Source organism: Caretta caretta, chromosome 4, assembly GCF_965140235.1.
Source record: "Caretta caretta isolate rCarCar2 chromosome 4, rCarCar1.hap1, whole genome shotgun sequence".
Taxonomy (NCBI): Eukaryota; Metazoa; Chordata; order Testudines; family Cheloniidae; genus Caretta; species Caretta caretta.
Window position 1 is genome coordinate 69768514 of NC_134209.1, and position 27920 is coordinate 69796433.

General features: G+C 39.6%; 1 protein-coding gene across 9 annotated transcripts in view; it reads left to right on the top strand.

Annotated features, from left to right (window-relative positions):
• Nucleotides 1-27920, top strand: part of ARFIP1 (ARF interacting protein 1) — a 98534-nt gene that overhangs the window by 43015 nt on the left and 27599 nt on the right. For 6 of the 9 annotated variants that reach the window (XM_075127740.1, XM_075127743.1, XM_048847382.2 and 3 more), the window contains 3 exons: nt 7838-7946; nt 12745-12840; nt 15020-15132. The exons of 1 other annotated variant lie outside the window; for it this stretch is intronic. In XM_075127740.1, coding sequence (XP_074983841.1) covers nt 7838-7946; nt 12745-12840; nt 15020-15132 — 318 coding nt within the window. The remainder of the gene's footprint in view (nt 1-7837; nt 7947-12744; nt 12841-15019; nt 15133-27920) is intronic. 2 more of the 9 variants (XM_075127741.1, XM_048847389.2) reach the window with 2 other exon arrangements.

Below are 27920 nucleotides of genomic sequence, written 5' to 3' on the forward strand. Positions count from 1 at the left end.
ATTGTGTCCAGTTCTGGGAGCCATGCTTTAGGAAAGATGGGAACAAATTGGAGAAAGTCCATCTGATAAAAGGTTTAGAAAACGTGACCCATGAGAAAAGGTTACCAAAAAAGTGCTTAGTTTTATAAAAGGTTGGAGGTTGTGGAATCCCCGTCATTAAGAACTTGTTAGAAAAATGCCTGTCAGGCAAAGACTAGGTTTACATGGTCCTGCCTCAGCTCAGGGGAATGGACTAGTGACTTCTTGAGGTCCCTTCCAGCCCTACCTTTTGTGACCAAGAGAGGATAAAACAGGGATTGGCAATGTTTGGCCCGTGGCCCACCAGGGCAAGTCTCCTGGCGAGCTGGGCCAGTTTGTTTACCTGCCATGTCTGCAGGTTCGGCCAATTGCGGTTCCCACTGGCTGCGGTGCGCCGCTGCAGGCCAAAGGGAGCAATGGGAAGCCATGGCCAGCGCATCCCTCGGCCCGCGCCGCTTCCCCACAGCCCCCATTGGCCTGCAGCGGCAAACCACGGCTAGTGGGAGCCGCGATCGGCCGAACCTGTGGACATGGCAGGTAAACAAACTGGCCCGGCCACCAGGGGGCTTGCTCTGGCGGGCCGCGGGCCAAACGTTGCTGATCTCTGGGATAAAACTTTAAATGGAAAAGAAACAACGCAGGCAAGATCTATAACAAAAAATGATTGGGCTAAGTCATATTGTTCTAATCTTGTGAAATCATCTCGAAAATATGCCATCCTAAGTATAAAATATACTTGTCCCACCCTTATAACGTGGTGATGTGAAAGTTATTTTTACTTAGTTACTGTTTAGACAGACAGACACGAGTAATTTTGCAGGTCTGATGTTATACAAACTATCATAAGTATCTCCATATGCTCTATAGGTTGTGATATGCTCCCCACTGGTCATATGGATAATTAGAAATGCACAGCTGGAAGGGACTTTCAGGTCATCTAGGCCAGCCCTTTGTGCAGAGGCAGAACGAAGTAGTATACCTAGACTTTCAATGATGGGGATTCACAACCTCCCTTGGAAACTACTTAATAGAACACAAGCCAGAATAAGGAAAGAACAGGTTAGTTAACTGTTCCAGCCAAGGGGCAATAATACCACTATCCGTAGTGGAACTACTACCTGTAATAAAAACTTTTAGTACAATGTCACTGTTGTCACTATGTATCAGACACACACTTAATAAAGCAGTTATTTTTCAGAGTAGGGTAATTATGAATTGCCTATAAATGAGTCACCTATGACAAAGAAAGTGATTTTATTTTTTTACTCAAATAAGAGCCTAATTCCTGACAGCACACTTGCTTTCCAGTGCCTTCTGTAATGGAGTCAGAATGATGTTATGTACTAGCTTATGTTTCCAAGGAATTAACTCGATAGTTTAACATTGTTTCACTTCAAGATAAAGCCCCTTTTGGGCAGTGGTTTTTAAGTTGTGTATGTTAGTTTTAGGTGTCTTATACTCTCATCACTGAAACGGGTTTAATTGAAAATGTTTAATTTGAGACCATAGTGGTATTCATAGTAGCAGCCGTGTTAGTCTGTATTCGCAAAAAGAAAAGGAGTACTTGTGGCACCTTAGAGACGAACACATTTATTTGAGCATAAGCTTTTGTGAGCTACAGCTTACTTCATGCATCCGAATGCATCCGATGAAGTGAGCTGTAGCTCACGAACGCTTATGCTCAAATAAATTTGTTAGTCTGTAAGGTGCCACAAGTACTCCTTTTCTTCATAGTGGTATTGTAAACTAACTTAAATTAATTATTTCTCCTCTGAAAAGAGTGACTATTTTAAAATGCATGTAGATTTCCCACAAATGCAGACTTCTACTGCATAGAACATGCTGACCTCTATATAATTTACTGGTGGACCCGACCAGTTATTTTAAGAAGGCTGTCTAATTTTGGATAGATATTCTCTCCCATCATCTTCCTTCTCCCCACCCCCCCATGTAACTGAATATCAGCAGGCTAACTCCATAGTTTGAGCCTGGCCTGTGGCTAACTGTTACTAAATGTACTGAGTTACTTCACCGGTACGATACACCAGCAATCCCACTGCTAATTACAATATTTAATCATAATCTTATATGTTGTGATTTATAATTAAATTGGCCATGAAATATCAGTTGAGCATGTGACAGTGTACTTGCAGCAGCAGCAGGATTACGTATTGGACCAAAAACTGTTCTCTCGCATAGATGGAAAAACACAAAAAAGCTTTACAGACCATCATGTAAAATACCTTCTTACAGCAACTGTATACTAATGGTTTATAATTATTTCTCATTCTATTAAAACATAAACTGAAAAAAAACCCTGTATGTTCAGATAACATTATGTCAGTTGTTAGGAAACTTGAGAATGTGGTAGGCTTTTTCACCTTTATCAGATGACATAAAACAGGAAATTCAAAGATAAAGCTTGATACTCTCCTTTTCTCTGTCAAGGAATATTTAATAACTTACAGTATTTATTCATACGTATGGTTCAATTTCTAGATTTCCTGAAACATTTCTGTTTATAACTTATCCTTACTTCAAGAGCATACATAATTAACTCCTTTTAGGTATTTTTAATATAAAAATAGGGTAACAGTTAATGGAATCTTTGTGGGGAACTAAATTAAACATACTTTAAAACAGTAGTTTTTCTGTAATTTGAGCTTTGTCTTAATTGCCTAGATCTCAAAAACTTGAAAGAAAAACTTAAGTAAAATGTGGGGGTCTGAAAAACGTAGAATTAGGTAGTAAACATATGCTGATGCAATCACACAATACAAATGCATTCTTGATCTTTTTTGGCTCTAACATGGGACTGAAGTCTGAAAAGATATGGATGTGTCTTAATTATCTGTTTATCTTAATGAGAAAAACAAGTTTTTACTACTGAAAGCAGTGCATACTGAAAATAAGTTATGGAAATTTCTAATCAACAAATTGTCATCAAGTTCTGATTATAGAATCTCTTTGCTACTTAAACCATCAGCCAAAAACAAAAAACCCAAACCATAGCTTGATATTGTCTCAAATTCCAACTTGATTTTTTCAGCCCTGGTATTTAGTTTTCAAGTAAAATGATTAATTTTACTGAGAATAAAATATGTAGAACATTGCAACTTTATGAAGTCTTTGTCAGTCATGTTTTGATTATAACAAATCTTACAAACGTTTGTAGTGTTGTATCAAGTATATTATATTAATCAGTTTTGGCTTTATACTAAGAACTCTAGTTTTTGTTTGAGCATTCGTCCACATACATCCTACTGTAGGTTTGTGCTCCCAGGCATGAGCCCAGAATCTTTTAGCCAGCAGTGTCAATTGGGGCTGTGCATTTACCCATGTACTGTCTCACCTCCTACAACAAAGGTAAAGGGTAGAACAGCTGCAAACACCACTCCATTCCTTCTCACTGCCCACTGTGAGTGTCATTCTCCTTTCTTCATAGTTTCTAGATAGTTCAGAATGATAGTTACTGTAGTTTTTGATCAGTTTTATTTGTCTATTGGTTTAAAAAATAAAAATGAAGCAATTTATCACCTCAGTACAGAGGAGGAGGCCCAATGAAAGAGAACAGATCTCCAGGTTTTAAAATCTGTCTTGCTTGTCTGCTATACCTGCTAATGATGTGCCTATAAAATGTTTGTTTTGTTTAGGGGAGTCTAATTGCTAGCAAGTGTGCCACTTGTACCTCTTTTCCTAAGTGCACAGAGAACTCATGATGCCCGTTAACAAAATATTTTCAATAGAAAGGTCTACGTGGGGCATGTGTGACTTAGGGGTAGCCTCTTGGGAGCAGTCCCTTCTGCTTCAAAGCAGGTTTCAACAAGTGGTCCTGGCTACAGGAGCTGCCAGTCTGAGACACGAGAGATCTTCTAGCCATGAGGGACCGCATGCTGCTATTGAGCATTCTGAGCCTTCTAGTCAGCCCCCCTTGGGTTAGTCTTCCCTTCCCTTCCTGGAGGCAGGGAAGAACAAAGATCTCCAGATGGGACTCAGGACTGACTGCAGTCTGATACTGACCAAGAAGAAGGCCAAGAGTCCTCATGCTAACTTGTCTAAACAGGTTTTTTTCAAACTGCATCGCAACCAGGAACCTTCAAAGGCTGGTGGATCATGTTCCTTGGTGACCTACATCGCTTCCTCAGTACTGGTGGCATCGATACTTTATACGTTGGAGCATACAGTCTGACAAGACTTCTCCTGGGACTCCACACTGGTACTATTGATCACTGTACAGAACAGAAACAGGGGGAGAACATCTGACTTTTCTAGTCAACTCAAGCCTTATAAATATTTCAAAATACTATGTTCTTCATTAAGTAAGCATCTATTATTTTCAGTCTAAAATGGAGCAAATGCCAGTTTTTACTTTTCGCCAACCATCAGTAGTTTGTTGTAGAGAAAGCTTTCGCCTTAATTCTTTTTGCTTTTAGTGCCAAGAGTATTTTCTGGACTAGTTCAACCAAAGTTGAAAAGCAAATTGGGAGTTGAAAAAAGCAGGAAAGCTTGTTTTCCTTTTCCAATCTATAAATAAAAATCAGGTGGAAGAGGATGAGATCTAGTAATTCTGATAACTTGGAAGGACATGGGGCCAGATTTGCAATATATGTAGGCACCTAAAGATGCAAGTAGGTGCCTACTGGGATTTTCAAGAGTACCTAAGGTTAGGCACTCCTAACAATCCCACTAGGCACCTTCTGCATTTTTAGATGCCTATAATTTTGAAAATCCTATTTGCATAGGCAGCGTCTTCACTAAGCTCTAAAGCAGCGCAGCTGTACCAGTGCATCTCCGGAGTCAGATGCAACAGATTACAAAATACCATTTTTGGGTCACTTTTCTGGGTGGAACCACTCATCATTCTTTAAATGTATGCATCAATGGAAGTTGGGGACTGCATGGGTTCTACACTGACAAAGTGAAGGTCAACTGCATGAAGTTGGAAGTGCTCTTTTGCAGTCCATGACTTTCTCATTTGTCTTTTTTGTTAGTCCTGGGACAAAGTATAGTCACTTTCCTTTAAAATTAGGTTATTCACCGCACTGCCCACCTTGTACCAAATAACAAGCTTCTGAGGGAATGCAAATCAAAGCCATTTTTTTATCCCTTAGCCCCTCAAAAATAAGTCTCCCATACCATGCATATCATTTCTCTACTGCTGTAAATAGGACTGTACATACCATGCCTCTCATTTTTTCCCCCCACAATTTGTTTTCTCCAAATTATCTCAATATTTTTTTCCATATGAACTGTCAGTGATAAATTCCTTCATCAAGACCATTGCGGGCTGTTGGCAGCCTTCTTATTTAGGAGTGTTTTGTAATAAATCATAATTGTCTGAGATTATATGCCAAAAAAGCCTAACCCAAGTTTTCACGCAAGAACTCGTATGTCCAGAACAAACACCCCTTTTGTTTATTTAAACAAACAAACAAAAAACCCCTCAGGTCAGAGATGACTGATTTTTAAATCACCAATTTAAATTGGCAAGCGAGAACACCGACTTAAATAATTGATTCTGTTCTTGTTTAGTATTTGTACTTTTTAGTACAAAAATTGTCGTTGGTATTGCCATTAAAACATGTTGGTTTGCAACCAAATACTATGTAGCCTTTACACTGAGGATATGTCTGTATTGTATTCACAGGCTGTGATTGCAGCTCAGGTAGACATACCATAGTTAGCCTGGGCCCAAGAGCAGTGAAGCCATGGCAGTGCAGGATAACCCTGTGAGTAATTACCCAGAATTCTTGGTGGGCTTGTAGTGCATGCTGAAGCAGCTTCATTGCTCCGGAACCTAAGCTATCTTTAATCTAGCTAGTTTAGTTTACCGGCATTTGCTCCATTTTAGACTGGAAATAATAGATGCTTACTTAATGAAGAACATGATATTTTGACAGTCTGTTTTTGAAGTTTTTCTGTTGAAGAATTGCCACCTTTAGGTCTGTTATTAAGTGACCAGACAGACTGAAGTGTTCTCCTACTGGTTTTTGAATGTTATAATTCCTGATGTCAGATTTGTGTCCATTTATTCTTTTGCTTAGAGACTGTCCGGTTTGGCCAATGTACATGGCAGAGGGACATTGCTGGCACATGATGGCATATATCACAATGGTACCCATAGGAGAACACTTCAGTCTCTCTGGTCACTCAATAACAGACCTGAAAGTGGCAATTCTTCAATAAAAAAAACCTTCAAAAAAGAGATTCCAATGTGAAACTGCAGAACTGGAATTAATTTGCAAACTAGACACCATCAGATTAGGCCTGAATAAAGACTGGGAGTGGTCGGGTGATTACAAAACCTAAACCTAATTTCCTCCTACTGTTACTCTCACCTTCTTGTAAACTGTTTGAAATGGGCAACTCATTACCACTACAAAAGTTATTTTTCCTCCCTTGATATCCTACTGTTAATTGAATTGTCTCGTTAGACTGACCTCACACTTGGTAAGGCAACTCCCATCTTTTCATGTATTTATACCTGCTCCTGTATTTTTCACTTCATGCATCTGATGAAGTGGGTTCCAGCCCACGAAAGCTTATGCCCAAATAAGGAGCCACAAGGATTCCTCGTTGTTTTTTCTGCTAAGGATACCTTTTTATTACTATGGAGTTTGTGTGTTTTGTAGGTTTCTCTTTTCCTGATAGTTGGTTTATATTGCAGGGAATTATTACTGTGGACTTCAGAGCTACATGCTAACTGCAATTTAGGTAATATCACACCTATGCAGCAACTCCCATGGGGCTTGCAGATTAAGTGACTACTGTAATATATTTAAAACCTCACTTGGGTTTTAAAGATATTAATTCTTAGTTGTGTATGTGTATTAGAAGTAGTTACCGCATATGCCCTGCAATAGCATCTTGAAAATAAATGCTTTTTCTCTGCATACTTCATGCAATGCTCATCTGTTCCTTTATTATCTGTTTCTTTTCATCTTGCTAAAACCAGAAAGATTCAGAATTCCTTGTCAGCAGTTTCGGTTTTCTGATTACGTAATCTACCTGTGCTGTGACTGAATTATTAATCTGAGCCTTCTGCTTGCTGTTTTTAATACTTTTATTTCTACATAGTGTGGAACAGGGAAATTTGTGAGTTTGGAAGGCATTCTATCTTCTAATCCTGACTGACTTGCTGCATAGTCTTTGGGAAATACCTTAATCTTTTTGCCTCAGTTTCCCCTTTTGTAAACACGGATAATACTAACTCTCCCAATTCAGACCAGCTTTAAGGATTTATTAGTGTTTTAACAGTGCTTTGAATGAATAAAATGCACTTAGTATTATATAGAGTCATGATGTATTTGTCTCTTTGCATAATTTTACTTGTTCTGTACAATCCAGAAAAACTTTCAGTCTAAATGAAGACTGGGACAACGGGAAAACCTTCTCTGTTAGCAATTACTATTAACTCTTTAGTTTCTAGGAGTTAATCTTGCACTCAACCACTTGCAAAAACTAGAATTTACCTTCTTGTTTTTCTTCTGTAAGGACATTGGTAAGGAAAGGAAAAGTATTCTTTTGTTTTTCTTTTTGTTTTCATTTTGTTCATCTTTTTTTTCCATATACTTAACAAATCAACACTCTTTAAAATGAGCATACAAACTGTTTCATCTAACACACATTGAAAAACAGTGTCTTATGTTGTAAATGTTTGCTACCAATGCATCACAATAGAATGCCATGACACCATAAGACAAGTTCCAGGCTATAGACAGAATTGTTTAAGATGCAATTGAAAAGATATTATAGTGCCTAAACGTTTCCTTATCTAGGTTTTTATATGGATTTTCCTTTTTATTCAAACATTTCCAAGGATTTGAAACGTTCGTTACCAGTTGGGCTTGGTCTCTCAGAAACCCAAATAACATCTCATGGCTTTGACAGCACCAAAGAGGGAGTCATTGAAGCAGGGCCATTTCAAGGTAAAAACTATACTTACATGATTTTTACATTTCAACAATTTACCTGATTTAGGAATATTTTTAAAGGCATAGCCTCTTAAGACCCTCTTCAAACTCTAGCTGCTTTACACTTCAGCATAAATAGCAATTATTCTGATGTGCTGTGTATACCTTAGGTGTGAAATGTGTGTTCTCCTCAGTTGCTGGGTTGCTAAAATGAGAAATTGATATCTGCTTGTCAGGGGGTTTTAATGAAAACTCATAGCAGATTAGCCTATTTAACTAGCCTGCAGTTAATTTTAATAGCTCCTTTCCTATAATCATGCTGGATTTCTTAATTAAAAGATTCTTGGTGTTATAAAAATATGTATGCTATTTGGTGGATACCGGTAATATTAAGAAGGGAAAATTGAGATTATAGTAAAAACTCTATACATAATTAGAGCTATATAACCAAATGATTGATAGAGGTATTGTTCAAGTTGTAAACACAGCTCAAACCAGTCCCACTATCAGTTACCACTCCACTCCACTTTTCTAAAGCAAATAGAATTACAGTGAAATCCTCTTTTCACAGCTCTTGAGTAGGTTGTTCCAATGAGACTAAATTGTTGCCTCTTTATTGTGATGTATATGTTGTAAAGGTTCTTAGACACCAAGCATAAGAATCAGTCCTAAAAATACTACAAAAATTTCATCGTATTGAGGATGGATCCACCATTTTACTTGCTCATCATAGAGCTGCAGGTTTCTTTAATTTGAATGGATTTATTTAAAAACTAACCTTGAGAAATGCAAAATTATTAAACAATCCAATAATAGCACTTTCTCCTTAATCTTCTGTCTGAAAATAATAAAGGAAACAAGACATAAATGAAATCTTAAAGTAAAACTATATAGAATAGTTTCTCGAGCAAGATTATGAATTTAAAAAATCTGACTGAATATTGAGTGAGCAGCTGTGAGACGGAGTCTTTATAGTAAAAGGTATAACTTATATATATCCTTGCTTTTATAAATAGAACCTTAAAAATGAAGCAAAAAAGTACAACATGTTACATATGTCTTGGTGGCTCATGAGTGTTTGATGAAATCTTCAGTACAGCTAACGAAAAGCTGCATAAATCATAAACACTGCTTGCCATCCCTTTTTCATTTCATTCTGTCTATAAGGCAGTAATACACTAGTTTAACAAAGCAGGTACAACAGAACTACTACCAAAATAAAGTGCACAGGACATTGTTCAAGCTATGCTAATAATTCTGAAATGTCAAAAATGCTTTACAATGTAGGCACCAAAATTATTAATTTTCATTTGTTGTAGAAACTGGGAACTTCATGCTTTCTCTGTGTGAAACATAGATTATCATAATTAACTAACCTGAATTTAAAAACAATATTCCAGTCTTTCTCCAAAACAGTTACTTCAGATTATTTCTAATTATGTTTTTCCCAAATGAATGGGAGATGATGGAGATAGGCTTTGAATAACCCGATAGACAAAAAGATAAAATATGATTGACGCTGAATTTTACAAACTTCGATTTTTTGCTCAGTAGAATGCATAAAAAAAACACATGGGGGATGGGGGGAAGCAAAATTAGAAGGGGTAGGATGGGGGAAGTGTATTGTGAACAATGAAGCTTAAGCGAAGTTGGATACTCTTCATAGAATATCAGGGTTGGAAGGAACTTCAGGAGGTCATCTAATCCAACCCCCTGCTCAAAGCAGGGCCAATCCCCAACTAAATCATCCCAGGCAGGGCTTTGTCAAGCCTGACCTTGAAAACCTCTAAGGAAGGAGATTCAACCACCTCCCTAGGTAACCCATTCCAGTGCTTCACTACCCTCCTAGTGAAAAAGTTTTTCCTAACATCCAACCTAAACCTCCCCCACTGCAACTTGAGACCATTACTCCTTGTTCTGTCATCTGGTACCACTGAGAACAGTCTAGATCCATCCTCTTTGGAACCCCCTTTCAGGTAGTTGAAAGCAGCTATCAAATCCCCCCTCATTCTTCTCTTCTGCAGACTAAACAATCCCAGTTCCCTCAGCCTCTCCTCATAACTCATGTGTTCCAGACCCCTAATCATTTTTGTTGCCCTTCGCTGGACTCTTTCCAATTTTTCCACATCCTTCTTGAAGTGTGGGGCCCAAAACTGGACACAGTACTCCAGATGAGGCCTCACCAATGTCGAATAGAGGGGAATGATCATGTCCCTTGATCTGCTGGCAATGTTCCTACTTGTACAGCCCAAAATGCCGTTAGCCTTCTTGGCAACAAGGGTACACTGTTGACTCATATCCAGCTTCTCGTCCACTGAAACCCCTAGGTCCTTTTCTGCAGAACTGCTGCCTAGCTGTTTGGTCCCTAGTCTGTAGTAGTGCATGGGATTCTTCCGTCCTAAGTGCAGGACTCTGCACTTGTCCTTGTTGAACCTCATCAGATTTCTTTTGGCCTAATCCTCTAATTTGTCTAGGTCCCTCTGTATCCTCTCCGTGCCCTCCAGCATATCTACCACTCCTTCCAGTTTAGTGTCATCTGCAAACTTGCAGAGGGTGCAGTCTACGCCATCCTCCAGATCATTAATGAAGATATTGAACAAAACTGGCCCCAGGACTGACCCTTGGGGCACTCGGCTTGATACCGGCTGCCAACTAGACATGGAGCCATTGATCACTACCCATTGAGCCCGACGATCTAGCCAGCTTTCTATCCACCTTACAGTCCATTCATCCAGCCCATACTTCTTTAACTTGCTGGCAAGGATACTGTGGGAGACTGTATCAAAAGCTTTTCTAAAGTCATGGAATAACATGTCCACTGCTTTCCCCTCATCCACAGAGCCAGTTGTCTCGTCATAGAAGGCAATTAGGTTAGTCAGGCATGACTTGCCCTTGGTGAATGCATGCTGACTGTTCCTGATCACTTTCCTCTAAGTGCTTCAGAATTGATTCCTTGAGGACCTGCTCCATGATTTTTCCAGGAACTGAGGTGAGGTTGACTGGCCTGTAGTTCCCCGGATTCTCCTCCTTCCCTTGTTTTAAAGATGGGCTCTACATTAGCCTTTTTCCAGTCTTCCGGGACCTCCCCCGATTGCCATGAGTTTTCAAAGATAGTGGCCAATGACTCTGCAATCACATCTGCCATCTGCAGTGCATCCGGCCCCATGGACTTGTGCTCGTCCAACTTTTCTGAATAGTCCTGAACCACTTCTTTCTCCACAGAGAGCTGGTCACCACCTCCCCATGCTGTGCCACCCAGTGCAGCAGTCTGGGAGCTGACCTTGCTCATGAAGACAGAGGCAAAAAAAGCATTGTGTACATTAGCTTTTTCCACATCCTCTGTCACTAGGTTACCTCCCTCATTCAGTAAGGGGCCCATACTTTCTTGTGCCAGAAGCCAAGAAAACTTAAAGAATGAAAAGTTGTTTGTAGCTTGCTTACATTTCATGATTAGACACTGCTCCTGTATTAGGATCCTTGTGGACAGACCTTTGTGCCTGCGTGAATCCAGTTGCAGAATTGGGGACATTAGTACCTGAGGTATTGCTGCTCTTATAGAACATATCATACTATGACAAGATAGGGCAAGTTAAGTAAATGTCTTTCAGCCTTAACTTTGTTTGTGTGTGCAGATTAGTGATGTTGCTAAAAATGTTATGCTTTGCTCTTACAGTTGGAATAATGAGATGAGACATTCTCCATGCTACAGGGACATATATAAGAAACATATGCTGAGTCTTGCTTCAGTTATTTAAAGAGCTCTTTTGGGAAGTTACTGAATTAGTAAAGTATAACTTTTGTGGAAGCTATTAAAGTGTACATAATGTCTACAGGCACATTGACCCATTAGATCTTTATGCAGCCTTGAAAAAATGTTATGAAAATTAACATGCTCAGGCGCAAAATTGACTTGCAATACAATTGCAATACCATGATGATTGTTTGTGGGCGGGGAGGTTATTACTGATTTTAGTCACCCATCAGAAAAAGGATTTTGTCCTGGGCAAATGAGGTGAAATTTTCATGGTTGCCTCCGTACAATTAAATTGACTATTTTACTATATGCTTTCCTTGATGTGGAAGAGTATAAAGCCATGAGCTGTATGATTTGTTAAAATATGTGTAATAGCTTTGCGAGCACAGCACTCTTACTGTTAACACAACAATGCCAGTAACTCAATATTTTTAATATAATTAATGTTTTTAGTAGGCCTTTTTCTTCGAGACAGAGAACCGCACAGGCTAACGTTTTAACAACCTAATGACTCAATCCTGATCTCAGATATCAGGCATTCTTGCTGCATATTATAGACAGATAGCTACTGCACTTCATTAAAATCTGTTCCTGCACCGCTTATCTGAAATTGGAATTGAGTCCAAGTATCAACCCTCAAGGTTAGGAGTATTACATGGTAATGGTAGAGTGACTTTTACTTAGATAAGAAAAATCAGAGTTCAGCTGAAGAGCAGCCATATTGAACTGTATGAAAGTCATTTTATTTGTTTTCTTTCCTGCCTCCTGTATCTGGCATTTTGTATTTTGGTTGATTACTTCCAGTCATACTGCCAATTTCTTTTAAAGAAAACACGCGATTAAGTCAGGAGTAACTTTGAGGATTTCATATTAACAGCTACTCCTTTCTAATATATCACTACCAGAAATTCCAAGAACTATTCCATACACTATTCTAGTTTTGTGTTGATGTTACACGTATATCTCCCAACACTAAAAGTTACCTCTGTACATAAAAGTACATATTTTCTGAGGAAAGAAGATGATGGGTTTTCATGGTTAAATGTGTCCCCTTTTCAGGTTCCTCAGCATCATCCATATCATCCGTTATATCTCCTAGCAATGCAGCAGCTAGCAGACTGGCTGGACAAGGGAGTGATTTAATTATTCCCACAGGTATTCACAACACTGACTGGATAATACCTTTGTTAGTTCCCCTAACACCTTTGTTACACTAACTCCTACTGTCTGTAATAATTTTACTTTTTTTATAAACTAGGTGGATAAGTAATTCCTGCTTTTTGGTGGTTCTGTCACTTCTGGGCTTCTACAGTTTGCAAAGTAACCTATGCTTTTCATTCTGAACAACTTTTCCTGCTCCAAAGCATTAAGTATAATCTGTACAGCTCTTTACTTTTTATCAACAATAAATAAAAACAAGTACTCTAGGTCTAATTGTTAGAGCTAAAGCAGTCAACTTTTTTCTCTCTGCCAGTCAAAACAGTGACACATATTCTAATACTCCAAGTATGAGATTGGAGTTCATAACACCCAAACTGGGCTTTGTCCCGACTGACTCTGTGGCTTTGGTCAAGTTACTTAACCTCTTTGTGTCTGTTTCCTCCTCTTTAAAATGGGGAGAATACTTAACTACCTCAGAGGGGTGCTGTGAGGATTAATTACTTGTATAAAAATTATGTTTTTAAGGTGTAAATCACATGTTGGTGCTCAGTGCTATAAAGGAATGTCTGGAGATATATGCAGAAGTATACTGTTTTTACAAACCCTTGTTAACCCTAACCTTGCCAGGTTATTTGTAATATACAGAGTGTTCTGCATTATACGAGATATGGCAGGTGCAGGGATAGTCTTTCTCTCTTTTTCTCTCTCCAGTTTAAATGGGCCTTCTGAATAATTGCACCTTCATATGCCAATCGTTCTTCTGCTAATAATTCAGTTTTTCAGCTTGGAATGCTACTGGAAAGCCTAATGACTAAACTTTCTCCTTACATAACTTGCTTTTTTTCTACCTAAAGAGGGATGGGGGGCCACTGTCAAGTATCCTTTTTGAAATAGCTTAGGTTTTTAACTCTCATGTGTATAATACTTCCTTAGGAACTTGAAGAAAAACATTTCCATACTGACTCTGTCTTGCATTTGATGACAGGCATTTTATTTTGCTGTTCTCTTTAGAAGTGAAGTCAGCAAGGCTCTGTATATGCTACTAAGTACACTAACATAGCATGAGGAGCCACGTGGAGTGTATGTAACTCTGGGAATTCATCCATGTACTAGCAAACTACCTTGCTCTTCATTAATTTTTTTTTTTCATTTGTACAATACTAAAGAGCCCTTGGCATAACTTGGGTGGTCAGTGCATATGTGGCAATGTAGGGTGCTGCCAACAAAATGGCAGCAACATTTTTTACCATTTGATATTGGGAGTCAGCTTTTCAATTCAAAATCAAAAGGTGCAATTTGAATAACATTCCATACTGACTGGTACCTGCAAAAAGTGGGGACTGATTATAGTGTACTGATGGTGACCCTTTATTCTGTTTCACTCCTTGCTATGGTTTCTTTATTGCTGATTTTGAATGAGGACTAATGAGTTCCACTGTCTTCGTGAATGAGGACCGAATAAAACTGTGAAGTATGCTAACCTCTTTACATGTACAGGAGAGTTATGATTCTCCTGTTAGCCTCAACATGTTTAGTTAAAATTAACAGCAGCACGATCTAGAAAAATGTGAATGTCTTATTCTTATGTTAACAAATATTGTTTTGACAATTCTGTACGTCTTAAGTTGGCTGTACTTGGTGGCAGCAATTTGATTGTACTTCGTATACTTCTGTAACTTACTAACAATGACTTCTTGTGTGTACAAGATTTTTAGGTTGGCTAATTCCGACAGAATGTTAGACTGTTAGAGGTTGCCTAAATGCTGTTTTAAAAACACTTTAAATAACTAAATAAATATCTGAATTACTTGTTGAGGGTAGTAAAAATTCTATACAGAAACACCCATGTATCTTCATCATACTTCCTTACTCAATTTAGTGTTTGCCTAAATTATTCACTTACACAAATATTCTGGATTGATTTTAAAATCAATATAGATATACTTCCCTTTATTGTATGCACTTGTAGGCCTGATTGTTTTCAAACAGCAGTTTTGTGCTAGTCTTTCATGTCCATTTACCTAGCACAGCTCACGTAAAATCTAGTTAGATTCATAATTTTCTTTTCCATGCACAAGTGCTGTTTTATGACTCTTTGGATTTGCAGTTATATGCTTGACTTTTTAAAAAAAAAACATGGGCCCTAAAGATTTTCTGTGTCTTACTTGTTCAGGTGGTATAAGAATGCAGCAGAAAAGTGGGCCAGTTGTTCTAGCAGATGAAGTAAAGAATCCAGCAATGGAAAAATTGGAGCTTGTGAGAAAATGGAGCCTAAACACTTACAAGGTTTGCAAGTTTACACATGTATTGCTGTTTCCAGTCTATTGCTAATGTAAATTAAAATTTCTAAACGTATCATATTGCAGCATACAATGTGTAAAAGGATGCAGCATTTTATAGATAGCTAAAAATCTGTCCTTGTTCTGGAGAAACATCTATTATGAACTGATGTAGATATGACTTGGTAAACTAGGCCTCTTACTGATTTGTTGTTTTCCCTCAAATTTTTTTAATCTAGGTTAGAATTCCAGAATCTTCTGTCAGAACCTACATATGTGCAAGATTATGTATAGATCTCTTAATTTTTTATGATGCAATGATAGCTTTTAAACCTTATTTACATGACAAAATAGGGAGTAGATTATATTTTTCCCACAAACAAACTTACTTGAGCTAAAACAAGTTTAGTGAACTTCAGAACAAATGTGTGAATCCTAAATTTTATGATTTCTCATTGGGTAGCATTAGCTGTAATAAAAATGTGAAATACTGTTGTTTTTATCACAAATTATCTAAACATTCTCTTAATTCATTGTCATTCGTTTTCTGACCTTTCATCCCTGCTGGATTTTTTTCAGTTTTTGGATTTGAGGTTACATCCTGGTATCAAGGTGACTTCTTTGAGATTTTTTGCTCTCATTTTTTTTTCATATTTCCATGGCATTTCTTTGTGTTCAAGTGCACCCAATAACCTGAATTTGATGGAATAGTGCAGAAACAACTGCATAAGTAATAAAATGGTGATGATAAAGCTTATTTTGGTAGTGACAACTGCAAACTGCTCTCCCATCCTTCCATTTTTCAGGTCCTTGTTATAAGGATATACTTGTGCACTTGTGGCAGTAAACATACCACTGCCAAGAGTTCTAAATTTAGCCCAATTCAGAGCAGAGCTCCTTACTCTCCCTGAAACTTGGCTGATAGAGAGCTGGAGAGAAGGAACTGGGATTATATGTGTATGGGTCCATGTCAGGCTCTTCACCACTCCTGCGGCCTGTGGAGAGGAGGATGCTTTGGAGTGGAGAATCCCCACAAATCTAAGAACTCATCAAAGATACCAAGACACCACCCTCCCATCATTTGACTACCAGGGTCTCTAGTTGAACTGGACAGGAAACTGTTTTCCTGTCCTGCAAAACTTCTTGAGATTTCAACAATTTCCCCATTTTGCACTGGGATGAAACTAAAATCCTTTGACGTCTTTCACAAAAAAGAACCCCCAAAACCTGATTATAACCACTGGGCTCTCCAGTCTCTCAGGATGTGGGTGATGCAAGTTCAAATCCATGCTCTGAATCTGTCTTAACAAGGACTTGAACCTCAATGTCTGACGTCTCTGCTGAGTGCCCTTCATACCAGGCTATTGGCTATTTTGGGGTGGTGGGTGTGCTCTTGTTTCAACCAGAAATTCCATCCTGGACCTCAGAAACCTTCCCGATGAAAGTTTTGACAAAACTGGTAAGTTCCTACAAATTTTTTTGGCTTCAGCTGATAGGGAATTTTGATGAAATGGTTTCTGCCATCAAAAAATGCCAATCAGTTCTAATCATTTGTGCTCTTAGATCTGTGTACTGACTTCATCTTTGATAGGAGTGAGAACAAATGAGGAAATTTTTCAGTAGCAAATGTGATGCTGCTAATTATAACTAGTTCAAAAGATTTGTTCAGGACAGAGGCCTGCATCTTTTTTGTTTTTTTCTTGCTCAGTTCCATTTGTTAAGGAACTTCTGATTTCATTTAATCTAAATTGCAAAGGTCTGTCCAGCTGCTATTTCTTTCTACCGTGTTTCCTTTGAGAGGGAACTAATATTTTGTCTCCCCTTGTGAAGAAGTCCTTGGAAGCTCTCTCTACCCTCCAGTCAGATAGCCTCCTGACCCTTGGGATCTGAATTGGTACTTCATAAACTTTTATAGAAGGTTCTTTGATCTTGCTTTCTGTTCCACCTCTTACTAAAAGACTCCTTCCTGCTGGCAATCATCTTGGCCCAAAGTTGCAGACTGACTCCTCGTTCACTTCAATCAGCCTGCTAAAAAGAAAAGGTGGCTGAGGCACATGCAAAACCTTGGCAAAATTTCAGATATTCATTTGAAACATTATTTCTCTGCCAAACTCTTTCCAAAGCCACATAGCCAACTCAGAGAGGTTAGGCTGCATGTTTAACTTCCAAAAACAGAGAACAAAGCAAAACAAAACCCCATATTCGTTACTGCTCAGTGTGACAGCACTAAACTTTTTGGAACATGGAGCAGGATGCGTTTTTGCCTTAAAATCCAAAGGTTAAACATTGTTGCCTAAAGCTGCCGGATGAGTTAGTTTGTGAATCCAAGTCATGTATGATGTCTCTGAAGTACCTATGCTAGAACATTTTTGGGCTTTTTCCACCAAAAGAATGGGATAATTCAGGGCATACTTGGATAACATGCCCTCATTTGAAATCTGTCTAGCATCTATAGTGGTTGGTGGTTACATTTATGAACCCCTGTATTTCTGTTCTGCACCAGTAATAATTTATTAATTTGGGAGGACAGTGCCTTGCTGTGTGTGGTTAGTGTGTTTCCTTGGTCCACCTCAGGGAGGTCACTGCTGGCTAATTTCCTGCACTGTGGGTCTTTGAGGGCATGTATGTGAAGGAGAAAAGGTCACTTACCTTGTGTAACTGCTGATCTGTGATCGTATGGAATCTGCATAGCCACACCAAAATCTGCAGCCCCTAGTTGGATGCCCACATACTTTCAGGCTTCTGGTGATGGAGAAATAGGTGACAGTTATTGCGGGGGGCAGGGTGCTATTTATACCCTCGGCCCAAGGCAGGCATACTTTCAACTAACACTGCACAGAATTGTTCTGTGGCTGCCTGTCTAGGTATGTAATTCCCACAATTTAGCTCTGAACACATTTGTAAAACAGGAGTTACATCATCTAATAACCAGCTTCAGTGTCAAATGAATTAGCAAACCCTTACTGTTACACACCTTGATGGAATTTATATCCTCTAACAGAGATCTAATAGATTTCAGGCTCTGACCTCTTCTTTCTCCAGGCTACTCTACCTAGTTACCATTTAGAAATAATTCTTGCTTTGAAATGAATTATTGTGTAATCTGAATATAAGTTCTTAAATCAGTCTTCTCAAATCGGACTACTACAGTCTGTGAGCCTTTCTCCCACTTTCCATCAGGATTCAGCCCGAAATTGCGTAGCCTGTAGGCCATCTCTATCTAAAGATACTTCCTTCAGAATTTTTCCATTTACCACTGTTGAGCTCTTCTAGCTTTACCGTCCCTTGGGACTTCAGTGTCCATGTTGATTATTTTTATTACTGTTGTACTTAAAGTACTGCACAGGATCTTTTCGGGGGGATAAAGCAAAGCACCACATTTATTGGTAATACATGTATCAATCAACACTGTATCATATGCGTATGAGATATATTATATATATATTAATTACACTCATGCACTCACATACACACACAAGCACACTCCGTCTTGTTGTGGTTACCAACTAGTTGCTCCCCTTAACTTCACTGGCCAGGTGAGTTAGATGGGGGAGGGGTGGAGCCAGGCTTCTGTCGATCCGGATCAATGCTCCGATGTTAAGACGAGACCCAGGGTCCTCTGCAAGACAACTCACATTTTATAGCAGCTTCCCTCTCATGCAAATCTGTACCAGATACAAAATCTGTGTCTGTGTCAGCTGGTCCTTTGTGGCGCTTCCTTCTGGGTGTTGTCTTAATGTTGCCACATTTATTTTCAAAGAGGGTGTTTTCAAAAGAAGGTGCTCACTTCTAACTCCCAAGGCCGTCAATATGTCTGATCTTCTTTTATGAGCCCACTTGACAAGTTTTTATTGTTCTTGGGTCTGGTTTCCATCCCCTCTCCAACTGTTGCAGCTGTCTAGAGGTGCTTGCCTTCTACTCCTTATTCACTCACACCTCATTCATTCAACCGGGCAATTGATTTAAAGGGGGGGGGTGTCTTTTTCTACTCCTAGCGAAAAGACATTTTTCTTCTACCTTAACTATACTTAGGGGCTATAACATTATACCGCGGCTCAATACAAAGTTTCTATATAAGGGTTTGATACAAAGTTCCTGTATCCAAGGACTTGATACAAAGTTGTATGAAAATAGAGGTTATATGAAGAGGCATAATACAAAGTCATATGAAAATGATACACAACTATGTGAAGATGCTTAATGCAGAGATTTATCTAGATTACCACTCATAGAAATAATATGCACACAACTTGTCACTCATAGAATATCAGGGTTGGAAGGGACCCTCAGGAGTTCATCTAGTCCAACCTCCTGCTCAAAGCAGGACCAATCCCCAATTTTTACACCAGATCCCTAAATGGCCCCCTCAAGGATTGAACTCTCAACCCTGGGTTTAACAGGCCAATGCTCAAACCACTGAGCTACTTCGCCTTTAGCTTACTTTCCGTTCCCAGGCATTCTTGATGGTGTCTGCCAATTCTCCCGACTACTGTAGGGGTCATACCCTGAACACTGCAACTCCATTCATTCTGATACTGGGAGATTCTCCACCTGGCCAAAGCTCCACTTGGGTGTGGGACAGGGGAGGAGCAGCTCGAAATTATGCCGGTAGAAGATTGGGTTTAGCAGAGCCGACACCCACCCAAGCAGTGAAAAGTGGATTTACCCAGGGCTAGATTCTCTTGTCTGTTACCTGGAAGACCCTGTATTAGTAATAGAAACTAAAGTAAACTCTAACAAGGACTAAAGTAACCAGTTCAGGCTGTGTCCTTAAACTTGGATTTGCTGTCCAGCCCTGGACTGGTGAGAAGTCTGAAACTGGATAGGTCAGTTCTGAAAAACACATTCTAGAAACAAGTAGGGCAGTTTTGAATTGAATCTTGACATGAGTGGAGAGAAGGTGGAGTATTAGTGATTGTGGCGATGTGGTTCTGTTTGTACATGTGAGAAGATATGGGGAGGAAGCATTCTGCACATGCAGGAATCTGAAGAGCTGGGGCTGGAGGAGGCCTTAAAGAAGGGAGTTGCATATGTGAGGGTCAGAAGATGAATTAACGTATGCAGTTGCAGCAAAGATTGAGTTGATGCAGTAGTATTTACAGGCACGGTGGCATAGGTGATGAAAGGAAGATTTGTGGACATGGGAGATGTGGAGGAAAAGGAGAATATAGCTTTGAGAAGAGTATCAAGATAAAACAGTCAAGATAAATAGGATGGGGAGGGCATTGATGATGATATAATGATGCAGGAGATGGACTTGAGCTTAATTTAAAATTTGAGAAACCATTTGGGAGTCAGCTAGTCTGAAATGGGAACAGTGTTGTCCACACCTGCAAGAGGATATTGCTTTTAAGGTTTATTTCTTAAACTCAGCATCTAGGTAGCAGACTGGCAGTCTGCATCAGTTCAGTGGTCCAATTTTCTTTGATGTTAGCAGCAAGCATTGACTTTTGGAATAGGCTGGCTCTAGTCTTGAAATTCATATGATAAAGGGGCGTAGTCACAGCAGCATCCCCCTTTTTATCGATAGAACTTCATGCAAGTGTGAACATACTGGCCAAATTTCATTTTGGGTAACTATATTCTGTTTTACCCATATGCCTTTAACTTTTTCTTAGGAAAGTGTTTTATTTTTTATTTAAACAAAGCTTAAAACTAGTGATTTTTAAATCACCTTTTATTTAAGTCTATTCCATCCTCCCTTCTACCTTTCTATACCTGGAGAAGAAATAAATTCTCAGTTCTTAGGTCTGGTTTATATGCAGTTTTTGTACTGATATAACTATTTTGATTAGGACTGAAATTTTAATTGTAGAGGTATACCAGGCAAGGTGGATAAAAATCAATTATTTTTAAAATCAGATTTTTTTAAAATTAGGTTTATTTTTTATAAATATTTATTTAAAATTAAAATTTGAAATTGACTACTTATGTTAAGGCCTAAACTTATGATGATTAAAATTTAAAATATAAAAAATAAGCAGTAAGTATTTGTCAAGTTTTAAATAATCACACCACTAAACTGATGGAAGTCACTAGCTAAGCATCTGGAGCCAGAGTTTAAGTGTTAAACCAGCTTCTGACAACAGTAGCTTCTTCTGCATGTGCAGAAAGAATATTTTATTCAACTAGTTCAGTTCAGTGGCTAGTTCATTCAAAGTTAAGAAACGAACTGGGAGTTGAAAAAGCAGGAAAGCTTGTTTTCTTCCAATCTGTGTATAAGAGCTAGGTATAAGAAGAAATCTGCTTAGTTCTAAAATCTTGAAGCATGGGGTGACTAAGCAAATTAGTTCATTTCATTAACTAAAGTTAATACACCCTTTGTTGGTTTAAATCTGTTAGTTTTAAATGCAGAATGTTTCAATAATGACAGGTTTCAGAGGAACAGCCGTGTTAGTCTGTATTCGCAAAAAGAAAAGGAGTACTTGTGGCACCTTAGAGACTAACCAATTTATTTGAGCATGAGCTTTCGTGAGCTACAGCTCACTTCATCAGATGTATACCGTGGAAACTGCAGCAGACTTTATATACACACAGAGAATATGAAACAATACCTCCTCCCACCCCACTGTCCTGCTGGTAATAGCTTATCTAAAGTGATCAACAGGTGGGCCATTTCCAGCACAAAGCCAGGTTTTCTCACCCTCCACCCCCCCCCACAAATTCACTCTCCTGCTGGTGCTAGCCCATCCAAAGTGACAACTCTTTACATAATCAAGTCGGGCTATTTCCTGCATAGATCCAGGTTTTCTCACATCCCCCCCACCCCCATACACACACAAACTCACTCTCCTGCTGGTAATAGCTCATCTAAACTGACCACTCTCCAAGTTTAAATCCAAGTTAAACCAGAACATCTGGGGGGGGGGGGGGGAGTGGGTAGGAAAAAACAAGAGGAAACAGGCTACCTTGCATAATGACTTAGCCACTCCCAGTCTCTATTTAAGCCTAAATTAATAGTATCCAATTTGCAAATGAATTCCAATTCAGCAGTTTCTCGCTGGAGTCTGGATTTGAAGTTTTTTTGTTTTAAGATAGTGACCTTCATGTCTGTGATTGCGTGACCAGAGAGATTGAAGTGTTCTCCGACTGGTTTATGAATGTTATAATTCTTGACATCTGATTTGTGTCCATTTATTCTTTTACGTAGAAACTGTCCAGTTTGACCAGTGTACATGGCAGAGGGGCATTGCTGGCACATGATGGCATATATCACATTGGTGGATGTGCAGGTGAACGAGCCTCTGATAGTGTGGCTGATGTTATTAGGCCCTGTGATGGTGTCCCCTGAATAGATATGTGGGCACAATTGGCAACGGGCTTTGTTGCAAGGATAAGTTCCTGGGTTAGTGGTTCTGTTGTGTGGTATGTGGTTGTTGGTGAGTATTTGCTTCAGGTTGCGGGGCTGTCTGTAGGCAAGGACTGGCCTGTCTCCCAAGACTTGTGAGAGTGTTGGGTCATCCTTTAGGATAGGTTGTAGATCCTTAATAATGCGTTGGAGGGGTTTTAGTTGGGGGCTGAAGGTGACCGCTAGTGGCGTTCTGTTATTTTCTTTGTTAGGCCTGTCCTGTAGTAGGTAACTTCTGGGAACTCTTCTGGCTCTATCAATCTGTTTCTTTACTTCTGCAGGTGGGTATTGTAGTTGTAAGAAAGCTTGACAGAGATCTTGTAGGTGTTTGTCTCTGTCTGAGGGGTTGAAGCAAATGCGGTTGTATCACAGAGCTTGGCTGTAGACGATGGATCTTGTGGTGTGGTCAGGGTGAAAGCTGGAGGCATGCAGGTAGGAATAGCGGTCAGTAGGTTTCCGGTATAGGGTGGTGTTTATGTGGCCATTGTTTATTAGCACTGTAGTGTCCAGGAAGTGGATCTCTTGTGTGGACTGGACCAGGCTGAGGTTGGTGGTGGGATGGAAATTGTTGAAATCATGGTGGAATTCCTCAAGGGCTTCTTTTCCATGGGTCCAGATGATGAAGATGTCATCAATATAGTGCAAGTAGAGTAGGGGCTTTAGGGGACGAGAGCCGAGGAAGCGTTGTTCTAAATCAGCCATAAAAATGTTGGCATACTGTGGGGCCATGCGGGTACCCATAGCAGTGCCGCTGATCTGAAGGTATACATTGTCCCCTAAACTACTACATGCTACAAGGGGCCACAGCAATGGTTCCCTCACCCCACCTAGCAATATTGTTAACCTATCCAACTATACTCTCAGCCCAGCAGAAGCAGCTGTTCTATCTCGGGGCCTCTCCTTCTGCCCCTCCACCCCCACGAACATGATACAGTTCTGTGGTGACCTAGAATCCTATTTTCGACGTCTCCGTCTCAAGGAATATTTCCAAAATACCTCTGAACAACATACTAATCCACAGAGGTCTCCCTGCCAACACTACAGAAAGAGGGATTCTAGATGGACTCCTCCTGAAGGTCGAAACAGCAGACTGGACTTCTACATAGAGTGCTTCCGCCGACGTGCACGGGCTGAAATTGTGGAAAAGCAGCATCACTTGCCCCATAACCTCAGCCATGCGGAACGCAATGCCATCCACAGCCTCAGAATCAACTCTGACATCATAATCAAAAAGGCTGACAAAGGAGGTGCTGTTGTCATCATGAATAGGTCGGAATAGCTCGGCAGCTCTCCAACATGAGTTTCTACAAGCCATTACCCTATGATCCCACTGAGAGTTACCAAAAGCAACTACAGCATTTGCTCAAGAAACTTCCTGAAAAAGCACAAGATCAAATCCGCACAGACACACCCCTGGAAACCCGACCTGGGATATTCTATCTACTACCCAAGATCCATAAACCTGGAAATCCTGGGCGCCCCATCATCTCAGGCATTGGCACCCTGACAGCAGGATTGTCTGGCTATGTAGACTCCCTCCTCAGGCCCTACGCTACCAGCACTCCCAGCTACCTTCGAGACACCACTGACTTCCTGAGGAAACTTCAATCCATCGGTGATCTTCCTGATAACACCATCCTGGCTACTATGGATGTAGAAGCCCTCTACACCAACATTCCACACAAAGATGGATTACAAGCCGTCAAGAACACTATCCCCAATAATGTCACGGCTAACCTGGTGGCTGAACTTTGTGACTTTGTCCTTACCCATAACTATTTCACATTTGGGGACAATGTATACCTTCAGATCAGCGGCACTGCTATGGGTACCCGCATGGCCCCACAGTATGCCAACATTTTTATGGCTGATTTAGAACAACGCTTCCTCGGCTCTCGTCCCCTAAAGCCCCTACTCTACTTGCGCTATATTGATGACATCTTCATCATCTGGACCCATGGAAAAGAAGCCCTTGAGGAATTCCACCATGATTTCAACAATTTCCATCCCACCACCAACCTCAGCCTGGTCCAGTCCACACAAGAGATCCACTTCCTGGACACTACAGTGCTAATAAACAATGGCCACATAAACACCACCCTACACCGGAAACCTACTGACCGCTATTCCTACCTGCATGCCTCCAGCTTTCACCCTGACCACACCACACGATCCATCGTCTACAGCCAAGCTCTGCGATACAACCGCATTTGCTCCAACCCCTCAGACAGAGACAAACACCTACAAGATCTCTGTCAAGCTTTCTTACAACTACAATACCCACCTGCAGAAGTAAAGAAACAGATTGATAGAGCCAGAAGAGTTCCCAGAAGTTACCTACTACAGGACAGGCCTAACAAAGAAAATAACAGAACGCCACTAGCGGTCACCTTCAGCCCCCAACTAAAACCCCTCCAACGCATTATTAAGGATCTACAACCTATCCTAAAGGATGACCCAACACTCTCACAAGTCTTGGGAGACAGGCCAGTCCTTGCCTACAGACAGCCCCGCAACCTGAAGCAAATACTCACCAACAACCACATACCACACAACAGAACCACTAACCCAGGAACTTATCCTTGCAACAAAGCCCGTTGCCAATTGTGCCCACATATCTATTCAGGGGACACCATCACAGGGCCTAATAACATCAGCCACACTATCAGAGGCTCGTTCACCTGCACATCCACCAATGTGATATATGCCATCATGTGCCAGCAATGCCCCTCTGCCATGTACATTGGTCAAACTGGACAGTCTCTACGTAAAAGAATAAATGGACACAAATCAGATGTCAAGAATTATAACATTCATAAACCAGTCGGAGAACACTTCAATCTCTGGTCACGCAATCACAGACATGAAGGTCGCTATCTTAAAACAAAAAAACTTCAAATCCAGACTCCAGCGAGAAACTGCTGAATTGGAATTCATTTGCAAATTGGATACTATTAATTTAGGCTTAAATAGAGACTGGGAGTGGCTAAGTCATTATGCAAGGTAGCCTGTTTCCTCTTGTTTTTTCCTACCCACTCCCCCCCCCCCCCCCCCAGATGTTCTGGTTTAACTTGGATTTAAACTTGGAGAGTGGTCAGTTTAGATGAGCTATTACCAGCAGGAGAGTGAGTTTGTGTGTGTATGGGGGTGGGGGGGATGTGAGAAAACCTGGATCTATGCAGGAAATAGCCCGACTTGATTATGTAAAGAGTTGTCACTTTGGATGGGCTAGCACCAGCAGGAGAGTGAATTTGTGGGGGGGGGTGGAGGGTGAGAAAACCTGGCTTTGTGCTGGAAATGGCCCACCTGTTGATCACTTTAGATAAGCTATTACCAGCAGGACAGTGGGGTGGGAGGAGGTATTGTTTCATATTCTCTGTGTGTATATAAAGTCTGCTGCAGTTTCCACGGTATACATCTGATGAAGTGAGCTGTAGCTCACGAAAGCTCATGCTCAAATAAATTGGTTAGTCTCTAAGGTGCCACAAGTACTACTTTTCTTTTTGCGAATACAGACTAACACGGCTGTTCCTCTGAAACCTGTTTCAATAATGTTTTTCTTATCCAGCACATTTAAGATAGCATGTAATGTTTTATTAAATGAAACTATTCTTTGCATTTTAATTGCATTTAAATTTCCATCTACGTACAGCTTGACACAAATCACAAGTAAAATAAAATTAATCTAGTAATTAACAAATGCAGCATTCACCATTTTCTAACCATGTAAAATTAAGAATGTGAATAATCAAAGTTAAGCTATATAATTGCTTAAATAAATGTGTTTAACAGTGTATCATCCTGGTTAGCAAAAACACGCTCCAAATTGTGTAAAAAGCTATATTTAGTTGCAATTCAACATGTTTTAATGAGAAGCAAGTTTTCTTTAGGAAAATAACTAAAAAGTACAAATGCAAAACATGATTAAAATTGATTATTTAAATAAAGGTTTCCTGTTTGCTGATTTGAATCAGTATTAAAGCTGGTGATTTAAATCACTTCGATTTAAGTCAGTCTATCCTGATATCCGTACAATTTTGAGTGTGGATGTATAAAAGTATGTCTGGTATAAAAGTACTTATTCCCCTTCCTGTATGGATGTAGACAAGACCTTAGGGAGGATCTACAGATAAGAGATCAAGAGAAGGTTCACTCTTTTCTATCAGTCAGTGCCGTCAACTCTGTCCTTTGAACAGATTGGTCAAGAATCAAGAATTCCCCAACATGTTAAGCTATGTCTATACATACAGTGCTGCACCTGTACCAATATAGCTGCGCAGCTGCAGCTCGTCTGGTGAAGACACTCTGTGCCGATGGGAGAGAGCTTCTCCCACCAACGTAGCGTTATGCACATGAACACATATGTTGGTATAACTTTTATGTAGCTCAGGGAGCTGTTTTTTTCACACCCCTGAGTGCCATAAGTTATTCCAACTTAGGCTGTAGTATAGATATAGCATTAGTTATCACAACGTCCTCTTTACATGGGAGACTTGTATCAAGTCCAAATGCTGGTACCCAGAGAAACAGTGGCACGAACAGAGAGGAGGCAATTTACATAGTCAGCTTTTTCACGTCAGGGTATCCTTTCACAAACTGATAGTGCCGTGGTAGCACAGTAGAGCATAATTTTGCATGTGTAGACAATTTCAAAACAGGCTATGTTACAGAATCTTGCCCTGGCCTCAGAAGATACAACATGTGTGATTCTGCCTGTGTGGACTTGATTTAAATCACTAGTCAGGAAGACTCGATTTAATCATGGATTTCTACATAAAAGTGCATTTTTTTTGGTTGTTATAACCTTAATACATATTCTTCACAACTCAGAGATAGATGTAGGTTTCATTTTTAGAAGGTACACACTATACATTTTAAAAGTGATTTCTTTTGAAAACTTTTCAGATTAGTTTTTCAGCTATATCAGAAAATGAATGATTGTTTGGTTATTTCATTTACCAAAGGTAATTGAAGCCGATATTTATGAAGTCATTGGGAGGTGAACTATCTCTAATTCAAAAGGATAATCTTTTAATATTTGGAGGATTTTCTTGCCATGTTGTATTAGGAAGAGAACATCACCAGACAGATATTTAAATTGTTTTATTTAACTAAAACAACGTTATGTCTTCTGGATTTTTTTCTTCAACAGTGAACCTATAATATTTTAACAAAACAAGCACATGCATTCTTTAATTTAAACATTCAAGTTTTTTAAAATCAGGTTTGTTTTTGTTAAAATTGTTTTTAACTAAAATGGTTACATGAAATATTTTTTTTAAAAACAAAAAATTAAATAGACTATGTCAGCCAGGTCAACATGAGAAACTTAAAATATTGGCTTCTGCACGTTCATAATCTGGAAAAGAAAAACAAGCTTTCCTGCTTTTTCAGGTCCCAAACGATTTCTCAATTTGGAATGAATTAGTCCAAAGGAAGAAAATATT